The sequence below is a fragment of the Alligator mississippiensis genome, chromosome 10 (assembly GCF_030867095.1).
Source record: "Alligator mississippiensis isolate rAllMis1 chromosome 10, rAllMis1, whole genome shotgun sequence".
NCBI classification, from domain to species: domain Eukaryota; kingdom Metazoa; phylum Chordata; order Crocodylia; family Alligatoridae; genus Alligator; species Alligator mississippiensis.
This window is the reverse complement of record NC_081833.1, coordinates 54,823,760-54,841,968: the sequence shown is the minus strand read 5'-3', so window position 1 is coordinate 54,841,968 and position 18,209 is coordinate 54,823,760. Positions and strand designations below refer to the sequence as shown.

At 38.3% G+C, this 18,209-nt stretch overlaps 1 protein-coding gene across 1 annotated transcript in view; it reads right to left on the bottom strand.

Moving 5' to 3' along the window:
- The window catches only part of ITFG1 (integrin alpha FG-GAP repeat containing 1), a 234,549-nt gene that overhangs the window by 99,268 nt on the left and 117,072 nt on the right, over nucleotides 1-18,209 (bottom strand). Inside the window, exon 10 of the mRNA XM_006271204.4 lies at nucleotides 11,439-11,611. Coding sequence (XP_006271266.1) covers nucleotides 11,439-11,611 — 173 coding nt within the window. The remainder of the gene's footprint in view (nucleotides 1-11,438; nucleotides 11,612-18,209) is intronic.

The following is an 18,209-nucleotide window of genomic DNA, read 5'->3' as shown; positions in this document are numbered from 1 at the left end:
CAAATCATTAGCTAAACATCCATTTTAGGTTGTATAAGAGTATTTCTAACACACAGTAATCAAAGAAGAGAAGGCGAGAAGCTCGGTAGATAATGGAATCTCTGCAGCACAGTGTCGGAGGGGCACAGAGTATGGGCGCAGTCCTCAACGTCCTGGGGACTTGTAAGTGTATGTTGTGAGCCAACACTCCCCAGTCTTAAATGATTAAATCCTACTCACAACCCAGTTTGCTTGCACCACATCTTGATGATTTTTTTGTTTATTCTTCAGGAGGTATTGTTTCCATGAAGGTCAATCATTAAGGCATTTGGCTTGTTCCTACTGGGGCTCCCTTTACACCCCAGCCATATGCCAACCAGCTGTTACATCACTATTATTCGTTGTAAAATATTTTTCTCAAAACTGATTTGGCCTTTTCACAAAATTGACTCTTGTATTTATAATTTTTTAAAATTTTATTTATTTATTTTTTTACAGGTTCTCTCATCTCTGTTTGGCACATCTTACTTGACAAGGAAGCTGCCCACACCACTAAAGAGAGGCTGGGAAGACAGACACCCTGAGTGATCAGACCCAGGTGAGTACTTAATTCTTGGGGATTTGCAATCTTGCCAATTTCCCCCTTGCAAATTTGTCTCTCTATAATCTCTTTATGTTCTGTCATTTTAGTTCAGGTACTTGGCTTTACCCACCATGGTCGGATTTCACGTTCAAAAAGAAAAAACCCCAAAGACAAGCAAAGAAACTCCTAATTCAACAGCTCATGAGACTGTCACCTTTAAACAGTTTCTCTTTTCACATGTCTACCTCTGTTCCCTTCAGGGACTCAGAACAATATTTTCATTATTGCTGTTAAATGCCCCCTTTGTGCTTAAACAGTCCCGAAGTTACTGAAAGAAACCAATAAAAAAACCCTTCTCTGTCTGTTGGGAGTTCTGCAGTTGCAGTCTCTCGGCTTCCAGGACTTACGCTGATGCTGCCATGCTTGGCAGAATGCTTCTCTACGTCAGAGCTCCTCTGAGCTGTATGACCAGCATCCAGTCTCAAACCCCATCCCCAGAGCTAGGTCTCTGAGGCTTTATGGAGAGCTCATGCCATGTTCTGGCTCTCTTCTTCTGTAAGCTCCCAGCCTAGATGAAGTCCTGACTGGAAATAGGTGAGGAGTGGCATGGGGAACCAATACAGAGGATGCGTCAGCTTTGAAAACAGGGTTCTGGCAACAGCGGCATTCCCTGCCTCAGCATCATGGCCACACATGCCAGTAAGTTCTGGCTCAGATCTTTCTTTTTCTGAAGAGCCTCTTCACGTACAGCTACTTTACAGTTTTTGATTACTGGATCACAATGATGAATAATGAAAAAAAAATGCAACTTGCTACGGGAAGGGAATGTGTGTAAAACTGAAATGTGGAGCAATCTGCAACATGTTTTAATTAAATTTACTTTGAATTCTGTGTGAAGAGGGGCAAGAGCAAATGCCTTTTTATATTTAAGAGGTTTCACCAGTGAATTGCATGTCTCAGCTCTCTTTACTCCATTGTACTTTCTGTCCAGTTTTGGCATTTCTCCCTTTTCCTTTTTTGTACCATCTCTTCCCCTTGAACATTCCTTTCCTTTCAACCATATCCTCCTCTATTATCTTTTTGTTTCTATATCAGGATCATGTTCCTCTTTTCCAAATGGAATCCTATTATCCACCACAACGAAATCTTCAGAAATTTGCTAATCAAACTGCTAATCAGCTACCTGATTCATGCTAACTCCTTACAGGAATACTTCTTTTTTGACCATCTATACAACTATAAATCTAACCAAGAAGTAAGCTGCTGGTCAGAGCTGTATAAGACAATTTTTCAGCAGGTTTTATTTGTACAGATTCATGTAGCCATGGCTTTCATTAAAAATCTGAAGACCTTACCAAGATACAAAGCAAAGATTCAGATGGCTTTGAGAATCTGTATCGGAAGATATGGATGGCTTTCTTGAGATGTATAGATATAGGAAAGGATTGGAAGACTTATAAAAGCAACTCAGACAGAATGTACCTAGTTTCCTTAAAATCCATAAGTCAGTTTTGGGCTTGACCAAGGGCATGTAAAAGAAGCAGCACTTTAAAAATACTTAAGAAAGTGAGGGTGGGTGACAGTCAACAACAACACTTAAAACTGGAACTAAACTTTGGGAATCAAAATATGTAGACAATTCCTCCTACGCAGCAGGTGAATGGAAGGATTCTAGAACAGCACTCCTGATAAAAAATGTGCAAAGGCAGACAAGGTGGTTACTTCACCAGTGAAATTCAAAGCCATTCACCCCTTTGCTTTGTAGCTCAGTTAATGACTCCTAATATAGGTTGTGTCCTGTTTTGAAGATACAGCAAAGTCTACATTCAATTCTTGCTAAAAGCCCTGGAAACATGACCAAAGACAGGGAATGTCAAGGCAAAACCCTTAAGGTAACTGTTACTTGGCAACTGTACAATGTTGAAAAACTGCCCCTCCAGGGTAGGGCAGAAAGAATTTCCCTAGACAATCTGTGTTAAAGATGCTTGTAATGGTATAAAATATTTCCTGCCTTTGATTTTAAAAAAAAAGCAATGATCAGTGAGAAAAATAACTGCACAGGAAAGAAAGGACTCTGGGTCAAACCCATGGTTAATCTAGGTCAGTATCGTTATCTGCAACAGATAGCTTTCCAAGGACGTTTCACTCTAATTCATAATAATCTAAACTGTAGAGATTTTCTATGCTTTGCAAATATTTGTTGCATGTTAACTAACATAACAATGGATACTTATTCATATAAATTCCACTCCCAATCTGAATCTTGCTCTCAGTCTCAATATTATCTTATGGCACTAAGTGTTGAAGTCTAATGATGAGATGTGGAGTGGAAAGCTCTTCATATCGATTTTGAATTTTTTGCCAACCAAATTCATTTCCTGATAGCTGAAGAATAGAAGTTCCAGTACTACCCTTTCAGTACCCTTTAAAAAAACCAAAAAACAAAAACAACACCTTTTACTCACTGGGCACATTCACATATTATTAATGTAGTTGAATAAACTCCAGCACAGTTTGCACCAGAGTTTAATGCTTCCAGGTACAATGTTTACATGTGTGCCTGGGACTGCAGCATGTTGAGCCAGGGTGGCACAGCCCTGGCTGGTAGGAGGGGGGTCAGCCTGCCAACCCAAAGCTACTCCACTCTGGCTCAATGTGCTGCAGAGGGACTGACTGAGGCATGAGGGTGCTATAGTGCAGGGCTGGCCAGCAGGAATCCCCTAGTGTAGCACCCTTGTGCTCCAGCCAGCCCTGGTCACAGTCTACAAGCGTGTTGCAGCACACTAAATAACTCCGCTGTAGGATAGTACTTGTGCTGGGCACTACTATCCTACAGTGATGTTAACTAGTTTACTACAGTCTAATAGCACCACACATGTAGATGACGACTTTTTACTGCAGAGATAATTAGTCAACTCCATAGTAAAGCATATGTATAGATGCACCCGTTGTGGAGTAAATTTCCAATTCATTATCTGCGGATGTTAAATTTTACTTCTGGCATTAAATCAAGACATTCAACAAATGAACTCCATATCAGATAAAATGCACATAGAAGTTTAGCATGTTATATGGCTGTAACACTTGGTAAAGTCTGGTACCTTCAGTACAAAACAAATCAGATCAGATCTATACATGCCTGTATTTATCTTGGAATTCCACAAGGAGCAGGAATGAAAGCATCAAGTTACATTTTCAAGTTACCAGAAAGGTTTAACCAGCAAATCAGTTTACATCCAGCAAAGATACTTAAAAAAGATGAACGCACACTCTGCAAGTCTGTTTCTTGGGTAGAAAGCCAAAAGTGCTCCTTTCAAGAAAATGTGAAAAGATGTAACATGGTTATCCTTAGGCTCTTGCTCAGCATTGCAAAGTAGCTTCAGGAGATGTAGCTGCTTTCTACAATATCTCAAAAGCTATAGTTAATCCAAAATAATTTTTAAAAAGCCTTGAGGTATTTTATTTCTTTCAAGTGCTCTTTGCTTCTATTTCTGATTACAGAGGATGTGATGGGTACCTACGGTATTGTCTCTTACAATCTTATTTCTGTGCTCAAAAGCCTCAATTTAAAAACACAATAGTTGGTCTCTAATTTATAGCTTTGTTACTTATATTCTTGACCCTTGCTAAGAGGAAGCATAGATTCATAGATTGCAAGGCCGGAAGGGACCTTGGAAGATCATCGGGTCCAGCCCCCTGCACCCAGGAGGAAGGATAACTGGGGGTCAGGTGACCCCAGCAAGGTGACTGTCTAGTTTCCTCTTGAGGATTTCCAGGGTAGGTGACTGTACCTCCTCTGAAGGGTGATTGCATCACCTCTGGAGCAGTTTTCCTTTATTTATGTTTTCCCATAGTGTTTTCTCATAGTGGATATGCACTTTAGTCTCAAAGGAACTCTCTATAACTTGATTAGTATAACTGAGAGATGTAGAGGAATAAAATAAGAAAAGCCTCAAATACTAAAATTCAAATCTCAAATACAGGCAAGATGCAACTAAGCAGTGACTATGGTACAGATCTATGCAAGTGTAAAAAACCCATTTCCTACCATTCACCCCCACCACATTGTATTTTGTCTTCAGGAAAGCAAATTAAATTATTTATAACACTACTTAGGGTGTCTAGTTTTAATCAAAAGGAACCTTCTAAAATAAATTAATCACACTTTCATAAAATCATGTATCAAAATAACTTCCACTTCATGGTATCATTTTGTAAAATTTAACTAATGTTTCTTATAAAGTGTTGTTAAAAACACACACACATGTACAAATATATGTGCGTGCGCACACACATGTGCTTGCAGCCCCTCGCGCCCAGCCCAATGGAGAAAAATGCTTGTTATCAAATGATCTGTCTCAAGAGACCAACAGCCATACTAATACACACTAATGCTTTTATTCTTTACTGAGGGAAGAAGTTGTAAACCATGTAAGCAAGGCTCCCAAGTGACGAACACTGGCACCTGGAGACCAAGTGAGCAGCTAGTAGCTATTCAAAATATGAAAATACTTGAGTAGGTCCAGACACTCACGGAATCCATAAAGCAATATAAAAGGAAGAGCAAACTGAGTTAATTTTGTGTTGCATATTCTGGATTTTTTTTTAAAGGCAACACAGATGCAATGATAGGAGCTATTTAGTTAGTGATTAAAGGTTCTTTATGTCTAGAAAGATTTGATGACATATCAGCCTTTTAGAGCCTCCATAAATCTTACATATTTTATATCTTTTTAAAACTTAAATTAACCTAATTTTTTTTTAAATGCTTGAAGGCAAAAAGTACTCGATCCATGGAGCTGTGTGACACACACAGTATTTTTAATTGAGAGATGTTTTCCCTTTAATAATCTCCTGATTTCTGGTACAGAAACCTATATGAAGAAAGCAGAATATTCACTATGGCATTACTAAATACATAGAGACCATTCTGAGACCATAATGCAATACAAACTCTGAAACAAGGGAACAGGATTTTAAAAATTTAAGCATGAGGCAGGATATTTATGACTACCTGCCTGCTTGCACAATGGCTCATGCTGGTATGGCAGCATCTGCCATTACCTGGGTTTCAGGCTTTATATGTTGTCTCTCTAAATAAGGCAGGCATACACATCAAAAGGACAGCATAATAATAATAATAATTCTTAAGCTGCATAGATAAATTCATGTGCATACTAAAATACAGAAAAACTCATTTAATGGGCCTGCAGTACACATAACACTTGAATTAAACCCCTGAATAGAATTCTTTTATAATAAAAGGCTTAAAATACACTAAAATGGTAAAATTAAAAAAGTGGACTGATATTTTATAAGGTAAGTTTTAAAGAAATTAAGATGTACTTCCTACTGCAACTAGTAAGCGTTTTTTAAAGATACTTCAATTTCTTAGCTGTAGAAATCTTGTTATAAAAACCAAACAACAGTATATTAGATAACAGCCACAGAGATCTAATTATCTAAAGACTAAATGCATCTAATTAAATTTATTTAGGGATTTAATCAGTAGGGGTTGTTATTTTAGTTTCTCTCCTGAATTATGGTATATTATCATATCTTTAGGTAATTAAAATATAACCATTTTAAGAAGATTTATGAAACTGAATTTATCTTTCATATTTTGGTTTTGCACTAATCAACAAACAACATTTGAAACAAAGTGTTCCTCCTTGTCTAGTACATGCTCTGCAAGACTCCTGTTATGTAAATGAGATCTTAAAAACTGGTAACTCTAACTGCTGATCAGAGCATGAAGCCTGTTGCAATACTCACCTTGTGTGCAGAACCCAGTAGCAGATGGCATAGGATATTATTTGCTCATCTAGAACCTTTTGTATTATAAAGCAGGATCCCTAACATAGTGAGAGAAATCATTAGGAGGGAATATAGGATCACTGATATCTGATCTTTCTTAAAAAAAGTTTTAGCCTCTGCAACACTGAAATGTTCATATTCTGCAGTGATATACTACTTGTGCTTCAGGAAACTCATAGGACTAGTATCTTTTATATGCAAAATACATCTTCCGAGGAAAGAATGATTAACTAGGTATACATAAACTACAATGCCATTAAATGTACACCTGAATAATGAATATGAGTCTGGAAAATCATTTCAAACAGTTAACATATAATAAAGTTGTGTTCAGAGCTTCAATGTAGAATGGTCCATATATAATAATGACATTACACTTACTATAAATTGTTGATGACAGTAGGAGTCAGTAATTATTTTTCACAAGAAACTACTGGATGGCAAAACTTCATTCTTGATAGTAACTTCAAAAAATGACAAATTATAATTACTGTCTCCAAGATATTAAAGACTTAAAAGACTACAGTAAATTGCAAATATAAAATTGGTTTGGCTGCTAAGAGCTTCTATTAAAGTGTAATGTAAAGATGTAAAGAGCAATGTTAAATATGCAGGGTTGCATTAGAAATTTCTCTTTCCTTATACATATCTTTGTTCACATTCTTTCACAGTATCAGATAAAATGAGGTTTAGCCCATGAAAGTTTGTGCTATATATTACATATACCTGCACACTTTAGTTAGTCTATAAGGTACAAATCTACCCTGCCTTCTTTTAAAATATGACCTGTTTGCAGATAATGGACATTATGAGATAAATATAATAATGTAAGTATCAAGAGGACACTAAATGTTCAGACATTAAGGAAAGGGGCAAGGTATAAAATAACTAACCTTAGAGGACCATCAGTCAACCTGTCAGTAAACTCAAAGTCATGATCACAGATCCAGTTTGGCATAGAACAGACTTAAGTGCATTTTTAATTATGCCATTTTTTGATCAACTAATACAACATGGGTTCCTTCCATTCATTTAACCTATCCTGTAGCACAAGTAATAACCAGGTTGACTGGTTATCATAATGTAGATGATGCAGTACTACTTGCTGAACCCCTGAATAGCTGAAGTATGTCTTGTGACCACAATTCACTAGATTCTGTTTTTCAATGATATACTGAGTTGGGTTGACCACTATAAAGCATTTTTCTGAGAAACTGTGTGTTTCTAAAGTCCAGATGTGCTATGACATAATCCAAGTCATGAGCGTGGAAACTGACTTAACTAAATGACAATAATGTTGGCAAATATCTAATCTTTTAAGATGTGGAGAATGCATACACTGGCCCTTGTGATAATATAAATAGATGTAAGCATGTACTGTCCAGCAAAAGAAAACTAAAAGAGATTGTCAATCAGGCAACTTCATCAGTTACCTGTGATTAAGCCTGATCTTGAATAAATACTGGCAAAAACATGGATTGCTTTAGTACACGACAAATCCCTCCTGCTTCTTCTAACTTCTTGGAAAAAAATCCATGACAATATTCAGAAGCTACTCATCTGTTCTGTCTTCAAATCTCTGCTTCAAAATGCCCTCTACCATGATGTCAACAAAATTCAGCCTGATCTTGACTAGAAGGATGGATAACTGACTTCTTCCTCTTCTACCTTTTCCTATTCATTCTTCTCCATCTCACTATAACTAACAAAACCATTACCACAGAACTAACAAAACTGCTACTCCTATGCATAGCCACCTCCCACCCAAAGGCTCCTGTCCATCTTCCCTTGTGCTACTATATATGACCCAAATAACTTATCCAAATGTGAGTAGATTTTTTTAGAATGGCAAAAGGTATATCTCTAATACCATAGTATTATCTAATGAAACATCATTACAAAGCAAGAAACTTCTTATTAAAATGCTTGGAAAGATTTTAAACATGGACAAAAATATATTTTTCATTAACATTGTTCCCAGAAATGGTTAAGCCATTTAGGATGAAACTTTCAGAGTCATCATAAGGTAGACATCTGACAAACAAAATATCCAGCTTAAATTAATGAATCTTCAAAGCTATATATAATTGTAAACAAGATTTTATAATGAAAAGTGCTAGACAAGCATCACTTCAAACTCCATCTACAATATTATTCAGTGTAGGTACCACTAAAATAAACAGAGGAATGCTATTTTCAAATTTAGTAGTTAGAAATATGGGCAGATTTTGCCTATGTGCCAATACTAGCATCCTCCCAGACCTTACTGCAAACTACCATGATATTTAATACAGACTTATATGTTAGATTAGCCTCCTGAATCAGTACATCCATTTTAGAATCCTGTTTAGCAGATAGTTAGTGACCATCTCAGTAAGCTGTCTATATGGAACTCATGGAAATTATAGGGACTCTGAAAATATTACAGAGGTTTGAGATGCTTTTTATTTTCTAATAGCGTGACAACACAAAACTGAACAGAAGACAGCTTGTGATGTTACAGAGATAGTGCAGAAGGCAATGATACTACATGGTTTGAGAAAGAATTAAGAAAGGAAAGATGTTTGGGTTTTTTTGTTTTTAACTGCTTGAAGAAGGGATAGATTATAGAACATAATGGAGATTAGACTGCTTTGAGTGCAGTGCTGCATTCATTCTCTCTTTCTGGCTGAGTACCTTGAATATACTGTATGCTGCAAAAATTTCCCAATAATGTGCAAAGAATTCATTCTCTCTACTTGTTCCATGTTATTGATTGCATGTGATAACACAGAAATTAGATGCCTGTATAAAACTTACTATTTAAATCCAGAAGACTGTAAGAAGTACAATAATTATATAAGAAAATGTGACTGGATAGATGTACTAAAATACTGAATGTTAGCTCAAGTTTCTTCAGTTGATGGAAGACTCTTAAAATGCATTGAATTTAGCTATTTGGGATACTACACATTATATGCTAGCAGGGCTAGGGAGCAGAGCAGTAAAGATCTCTTACTGTGGGTCCAGAAAAGTGATTTATAGCCTTGGTATGGGCTCACATGAAGACTCTCCTAAGCAGCCTCTGCAGTACAATGATACCTAGCCATTTGAACTGGTGACTCTAGATGTGATGCTAGCCATAACATTCCCTTATATGCTGCTTATTACTGAAAATGGCTTGCCTTAACAATCAACCATGCTAATCACAGAGATCACTGAGGCTTAGGTAGACCTTTGACTTTTTTGACACATTTCTTAGGCAGCATATAAAGAACTGGAGATACTGATTGGAAAAGTGGGCAGAAACTGTAAAAAATTATTTATAAGTTTTTCATTAATGTAAGGCAGGTCAACAACTGCTAAATGGGAAAGAGCGACCTCAGGAGTACCCAATCACTAATTGCCCAGAGAGGTAAAGGGGCCTGTCAATTTGCCACTAAAAGCTGTCCAAATAAAAGGGGGTGGGGAGGGAAGTGAAGGGAAGACAACAAGAAAATCTAAACAGAACCAAAAGGATTTTTCCAACCTCAAGGTCAGTTCAAAACCTAGAATTCCAAGCAGAGAGAGAAGAGGCCATTGGTTAGCATAGACTGAAACAGCAACTATGCAGCAGGCTCCAAGACCTTCAGGGATAGTTTAGTTGATCTACACAATAACTTAAGTATTGAAAAAAGACTGTGCAGTGTTCCTTTGTCAGGAAACTGGATGAAAATACAGATGAATAAATAAATAGTAATTTATTTTTTGTAAATCGCAAAGCTATTTTGCTATAAACACCAGACTTCTCATAGACAACAAGGATCAGGAGAAGAGCAAGCAAACCTGTTTTGTTTTGTCACATCCCTAAGGCCAAGAGTAACTTGTTGGCCCTCCACAAGTGAAAGGCAAATGGGGAAAAGGGTTTGCAGGGGTAAAGCAAATTAATGAGAAGAAAAAAGAAACCGAAAAGTGAAGAGTGACTAAAGAACACAGAAGGAAAAGGGCTGAAAATGTGGTAATATAAGCAAATGGTAAACAAGCATAAGGAAAAAAATAATCTGGGAAAGGAAAAACTGTTTCGAAAAGAAAGGTGAAATGGAAGGAAGGGAAATCAGTTTTGGGTGGTGGACTGAATATATGGAACATATACATCAACCCCTTGCACCAACATAATGAAGAAGAAAAACTGGGTCTTGTACACTTGAGAGCAGAACTTTTTGCAAACACCACATTTTAGTTCCCTGTTTGTTCAGGTGCTCAAAGGAAAATTTGGAAGGTGATATACATACCAAAGACAGTTTATTGTCTGTAAGAGATTTCAGGTCAAAGAAAGGCTGAAGATATTCACAATCAATTTACATTCCTCAAATTTCCTCAATGCCTCTATGAACATTCGTTGTCCCTCATGAAAACTAGTTGTTCTGCGTTTATCTCAAAGAACATCTATTGCCTTTAATTAAGCATAAGCCATACAAAATTACTGTCAACATAATAGATGCTATTGAGTCAACTGCTTCTCCGAAGGAACAGTGCTTAATTATATTTTTTTCTAGTGGAACTGGGAACCAGACTGACTGGAGTCACATATCACTTGTTCCTAATCTCTGTAGCACCCCCTCCAGCAGGCCTGCATAAGGTATAAATACTGTTAAAATAAATAAAAACTCCACAGTTTTGATGCTGGTATACTAGCTAGCTCTTGAAGAGGAGATAATGCACCATATACTCCTTAGCCCATCCTACTCACCTATTCCACAGGATAGGGAAAAGTGTAGCTCTAGCCAGTTGGTGACTCTCTTCCCTTTTATTAAGGAATTTAGCTTAGCCTAAGCTTATGCACACCCTTGAGGCTCATTACAAGCAACACACAATACAGACCTATGTAGCTTAAGTTTATGCAAAATTTAAACCTTTTAAAGAGGAAATATTTAGCAAACCTAAAAAAATTATTCATTTTATAAAGCTGATGGAGGCATTCACTATATCAAAACAATATTAGATGTATCATAAATCTGTGGTCTGATTTTTAAAATAGACAAGACTAATGTTGGAACATATGCTTTAGTATAATATGTAAATCCGAAAGTAAAAATGATACCTTCCGGATGTATTTCTTAATATGGCAAGAGCATCTGGGTAGCCATCCATGTTGTAATCTCCAATGTGAAGTGTAATTGGAATTGAAAGTTCACTTGCAGATGGATCATTTTTATAAGGTACAAAGCCCCAGAGTGTGTCTTTATTTTGAAAGTTCTGCAACACTGGAATCCACTGTAAAAGCAAAGAAAAAAAGTCTGAGGTAAGCAGGTATGCTTTATTTGTTTAAAGTACTTTATGCTACGAAACAGAGATCATGACTTAACAGCCATTTCAGAGTACTTTTCATCAAGAAATATAAAGACCTTAAACATTCCTATGAGGGTAATAGCTAATATACCGGAACTACTTCACCTGTCTCTGATGGAACAAAGAATCTGATTTGTATAGATAGTTATTCAAGAATAGCTGTTAGACCTTAAAATGTATATTCTTCCTGCATCCAGTGCTTGAGTCCCCTCTTATGAGCAGTTAAGAACCCTTGATTCTTGCTTAAGCAAATGAGATTTGAGGACATTCAGCATTTAGAGGTTCAGGACCTAACAACAACATAGCAGTAGAATACACTGAAAATTCAAATTCAAATGAAATACTCTATCTGAAACTACAAAGGAAATACAGAGTAAATTCTCTAAGGCAGAAATAGTTGTCATAATTAAACTATTCCAGCAGCTGATAGGGAGTCAAGTCATTAGGGTTTCCCTTTACAAAAAGATATATAGTCTTTGAAATGATGCACCTTGTTTTTTAGCAAAGCTTTGACATTGTTTTCTATGCCATTTTAATTAGTAAGCTAAAAAAGAGACCAGATGAAAGCACTGTAAATGTGGATACATAACTGGTTGAAACATCATGCTCAGTGAGTAATCAATCATCAACAGCTCAATGTTCTACCTAGGAGGAGGGAAGTGGTGTTCCCTAGGGGTCTGTACTGGATCCAGTATTGTTTTACATCTTCGTTAATTTGGACAATTGGACTAAGCCCATGCTTAGGAAATTTGGAGATGACACCAAGTTGGACAGAGTCTCAGACACTCTGAAGGGCAGGTCTAGGATACAGAATTACCTCAAACTGGGGAAATGGTCTGAAATCAACCAGATGAGATTCAACAAGGACAAAGTGCACAGTCCTGCACTTGGGATGGAAAAATTACATTAGCTAGGTTGCAGTACTACAGAAAACAACCTGGGGGTTAACAATAGACCAGAAGCTGAATATGAGCCAACTGTGTGCTCGTTACAAAAAGCAAGCAGCATACTGGGCTGTATTAACAGGAGTGTCACTTACAAAACAAGGGAAGCAATTCTTCCACTCTATGCTGAGGCCTTATCTGGAGTACTACATCCAGCTTTGGGTCCTACGCTTCAAGAAGGATGTGGGTGGATTGGAAAGAGTCCAGCAGAACAAAAATGATTAGACACCTGGAAAATATAACTTATGGGAAAAGGTTGAAAGAACTAGGATTACTAAGCCTGGAGAAGAGGTGACTAGGGGCCTATTAGAGAGGAAGGAGATATATCATTATCTGTGGTCTCAAGGGAGAGAACTTAGGGCGAAGGCCTCAAACTGCAGCAAAGGAATTTTAGGTTGGCGATTAGGAAGAACTAACTGGTCAAGCACTGGAACAGGCTATGTAGGGAAGTTGTAGAACAGAGGCGGGCAATTATTTCAGGCAGAGCGCTGCTTACCGAGTTTTGGCAAGCTGTCGAGGGCCGTATGGGTAGCTCCACCCCTTGACAGGTGCCCTGTCTCTTGGTTGCCATCTTTTGACTGGAAGCCCTACCCCCTAACCCCTGTCCTTTGACACCAGAAGTCCCTCCCCTTGCCCCCAGAAGTACTCCTTTCAGCAAGGGCCATCTCGGAACCAGAAAAATACAAAATTATATTCTAAAAAGTGAACATCTACAACATTCATTAATTTGATTTCAAAAAATATTTTTGTCCTGATTTACATGCATTTGTGTACTGTACATAGAGATGATTGCACAATAGCTTAAAATTAAGTCTTACTCTTGTATATTGTGGGGGGTGGGGTCATGGAGGGGTGGATATAGGTTTGTGGAGGGCTGTGGGTGTGTGGGGGAGGTGCGGGCATGTGTGGATATGTGGAGCATGGGGTTAAGGGAGGGCTGTGTGTGGGGGTAGGGTGGCTGGAGTACGTGAGGAGGTATGGGTATGGGGGGTCTGTGTATATGGCAGTGCGAAGGGAGGGTGTAGGTGCATGGGTATGGTGGGTGTGCAAGTGGGACTCACCCTACGAACACACACTCTGTCCCTCCCTCCCTGTGCATGTGTGCGCGCGCACACACACCTACCCACCCACCCACCCCCCAACCTCCTGCTCCTGGCCATGGGGTACTGGCATGGGCCCCGTGCTCCCACTGTTCGACGATGCAGTTGGGAGCTACGTGGTGCCAGAGTAGTGTGCCGCCAGGAAAGCAGGGAAATGCCTGGGGGTGGGGCAAGGCTGGGCTGCTGGGTCCTACTGCCGGCTTCCCCTGGATCCTACTGCCCCTGACTCCTGTCATCTTTGACAGGCAGCCAGGAGCAGATAAATATTAATTTTCTAAATTTTGTCTGGCCCATGGGGTCCCTAAAGACTGTCCTGGATGGCAGATCCAGCCTGTGGGCCATATTTTGCCCACACCTGCTGTAGAATTGCAATCCTTGGAAATTTTGAAGAGTAGGTTGAACAGATACTAGGCTGGGATAGTTTAGTGAGGGGTATTCCTGCCTTGAGCAAGGGGCTGGACTAGACAACCTCATGAGTTCCCTTCCAGCCCGATGAACCTATGAAGCATTAAATGTTTCCAACTAAACAGAAGAATGCCACACTAATGATTCATTAATACTGTTACTGATAACAGCTTGGCATGCCTTAAATATGTTTCTATCCAAGTCCTTATATAACCCTCTTAAATCTGAAGAATCATGATAAGAGGACTGTATGAAGGCTCCAGGTCATAAGTCAGAATGTGTTTTACTTGGAAGTATATGGATGTACTTCTGCTGTCTTTCAGTAAATCTGACATAATATGAAGCTTGGCAAGTTTTCCTTAAGATATGAGGCCCCTTTAGCTAATCTACATCATTCCAGAAGCTCAAAAGCAACTTGAAAAGCTGGTCTTTTCAGGAGTGGCTTTCCCCTCACATCTTCAATACTTCAGAAGCAGTATAGATGAAAAAGTCTTGCAGTCTGTACTGTAGGTGACATCCTGGGAGTTTGTATAAGAAGTAAGTATAACAACAAGAAACCTGTTGCATGCCAGTTTATTGTGACCGCAAGAATGGTTCGATGGGGCTGGCAGGCAGCCAGAAGCATCTTAGAACTATTCTAGAATTATGCCGTTTACACTATGGCCAAACTGATTCTAATCTTAGGAGGAGGCTAATTTCTGGTTGTTTCTGAACAGAAGATGTCTGTGCATGCTATTTGACACATCTGAAATACCACAGGATATACGGCATCTTTGAGAGTCTTAAAACTGAAGACTAATGAAATAACTTAATATAGTGTGCTTTTTTTTTTTTAAAAGGGCTTTAACATTTACTCCCCCATCCCCTGTTTTTCAGTATTTTTTTTGAGTTTGTAAACTGCTGGATATTTGAAAAGTCTAGTACAAAGAATGCCAAAGAGCAATACATGTTGTAAACCTTCAGATGTATATACCTATGTGCATACCTAAAAAGGAACAGATTTCCTATCACTGATTTATTGGACAGAAAAATATATAAATAGTACTGTTGGAAAATACTGCAGTTTAAAGAAAAAAAAGACTAACTGGAGTCAAAACAATGAAATACAATGACTCATTCTTTAACTCATTCAAAAAATGTTAATAGCAAAACACAAGTTATTATAGCTATAAAATTATAAAATATAGCTAAAGTATTATCATATATGTATTCTAAATGTTCTGATATCTGGTAATGTGATTTTACAGAATACTAGGCAATTTTTATGAATTAAAATACACTTCATAAAGAATAAATACTTAAAATAAAACTAAATTGTTATCCTGTTTTAACCTCACAGGAAGTTTACTTCATAAACAGCAGTATTTAAATGTATACTTTATTGGCACTGAAATGCAAATACAGTGCACAAATAGAAGAGTAAAACTGAATCTTTACATATTGCAATTAAGTATTTTAATGTAGGACCTACATTCTGAAGGCAGATCAACTTTACTTCTATGTGCATGTATCAGCTGCAAAAGCTTTTAACACTGGCAGTGTTAGAAATGTTACCAAAATAGTAGTTTTAGTTGATCTACAGCTTGATTATCTGTTGACATAGTATAATTTTATTCTTGTAGCCTATTTTAAGTATACTAAAAAAAGAAACAGAAAACAAAACAAAAGAAACCCTTAAACGCTGCTTACAGATGTTAAAAAAACCCAAACCAACCAAACAATGGCGCTTTAGAGGCACAGCATTAGTTGGACATCTATATTGACTGGGCACCTTAATGGAGCTTTTTTTGGCACTTTTACCTAATAGATTATTTGAACTAGCTTTAGATAAAGCGCAAAAAAGCCTCACTGAAATGCCTGATCTATATAGACGCTGTGGAGCAGGGCTGAACTAATATGTTGCTTTTTCCAGTAAAGTGTATTTTTGTCTGTTTTTTTTTTAAACATCTGTAAGCAGCCAATATGGTCATTACATTTGTAGGACTGTGTAATATAAGCAGGCAAGATTAACTGTTGCCTTGTAAATCTAAAGGCATAATATGTTCTGTAAGGCAGAATAGAAAGAATATACTCATGTCAAGTAAATCTGCTGTTTACTTCTGCAAATGATACAGTAGATTATTATTATTATTTCTTGTTACATTAGGAGGCTAAAATAAATTTTGATTATCTATGCCTTTGCTCCAAAAAACGTATACAGGTTGATGGATATTACAAAGCTACTTTAAATCTCATTCTATGATTTCTGATTGAAGAAAAAAAATAGGAGCATCCTTTACACACGTAATTATTTAACAGTAAAATTTCTATATTGGATGAAAAGACTGAAGTTGAACAGTTTGAAAACCATAAGAAATCTTAGCACAGTGTTTTGTTATACCTCATTATGTGTTCATTTTACAGAATTAAAAAGTAAAATGCATCTAGGGTAAAATTTCTATAAACACCTATGAGATAGAAGTCTAAGTTCCATTTTAAAAAGTGATTTGGACACTTAGAAACCCAGGACCCAGTAACCTTCAATAGGACTTGGGTGCCTAAAAGCCTAAATTCTTTTGTAAATGGGACTTTGGAGAAAAATTTCCGGAAGCTCATGTCTCAGTCCTACTCCTTCCTCTCATTAGTTTTTCCATTCTTTGGTCTACAGGATTAAATACATTAGTAGTTTCTTTATTAGAACTAGCACTGATATAAGCATTAGAGTAGACTAGATTCAGGAGTTGTATTATGGGCAGAAAGAAGGTAGGTCCTTATACTGACAAAGCAAAGTAAGCAAAAAGTAACTGAAAAGTAAACTTTTTTGTTGTTTCTGTGCTTGCTTGTGGGAAAATGTGACATTTCTAGCTAGAGTGGCTGCCCTTGATGACAACCTGGGTAGAAAAGAGAAGATGAAATTTGCAGACGACAAGTTTCCTGTGGATGGACAGAAACATAAATGATGCAACACTACTCAACAATTACATAAACAGCTGGAAGAGAACAACGTCAGCCAACAAATTTCTGCAGGTATCTCAATAGAGACCTCTTCCCAATATGCTGCTATGGTCAAAAGGAAACAAAATGGTAGGATGCATACATAATGTTAAGGAAGGACAGAAGATAGGGAACATTAAGAAGTCAACAATGGTGCACTTGCATCTGGGAACAGATGGATCATAGATCTGATTTCCTCAAAATTGCTCTATTGGAAATACAGGTTTCCCTTGCTCTATGCCAGGCTTGTCCAACGTATGGCCCACGAAGGCATTTTCTGTGGCCCGTGGTGCTACAACAGGAAACAAAAGTAAACACAGTTTACTTTCGTTCCCACCCCTTGTCCCTCCCCCAGCAGCTTACTAATGGGTGCTGAAGGGCTTGGGAAGGAACAAGGCTCCCACACATACCGTGTCAGCTTGATGTTGCCGACGCAGTGCGCATGGGAAGAGGAGACCCATGTGCCGCTCACCGCAGGATGAGGCCAGCCGGAGCAGCAGGAGCTCAGCTGCACTTCCCCCTACCTGTGCCGGTCAGTCCCGAGCACCACACAGCTCTGCCGCCGCCTCTGCTGGCTGGTGCTGACCCAGGCAGGTCTGTCCCATCCGGAGCAGCACGCAGCTGAAGCCAGATTCCCACATGCTGCTGAGGATGGGAGAAGCCCGGCTGGGTCTGCACCGGCCAGAAGTGGTGGCGGAGCCGTGTGCCACTCAGGACTGACCAGTGCAGGCAGGGCGAAGTATAGCTGAGCCTCTGCTGCTCCGGCTGGGCTCATCCTGAGGTTCATTTCATGTTTGTAAAATGCTTGGAAAGCCCTACATAGATGCATTGCATAGAAATGCAAAATATATTTTAAGTTATTTGGTTGGCACCTTCCTTGGGCTGAGATTTTCAAAGCTGAGTCAAAAGGCCAACTTCCATTTAAATGAATGAGATTTAGAGGGCTCCAAATCCTTTAGGACAACTTTGTAACATGCCTATCTACCCCTTTTTGCAAATCTCAGCCATAGTTTGGAAGCTCAGCCAAAGAACATAAGAGCTTCTAAACATAAGAGCATAAAAAGTGCCATGCTTGGTCAACCCCATGGTCCATCTAGCTCA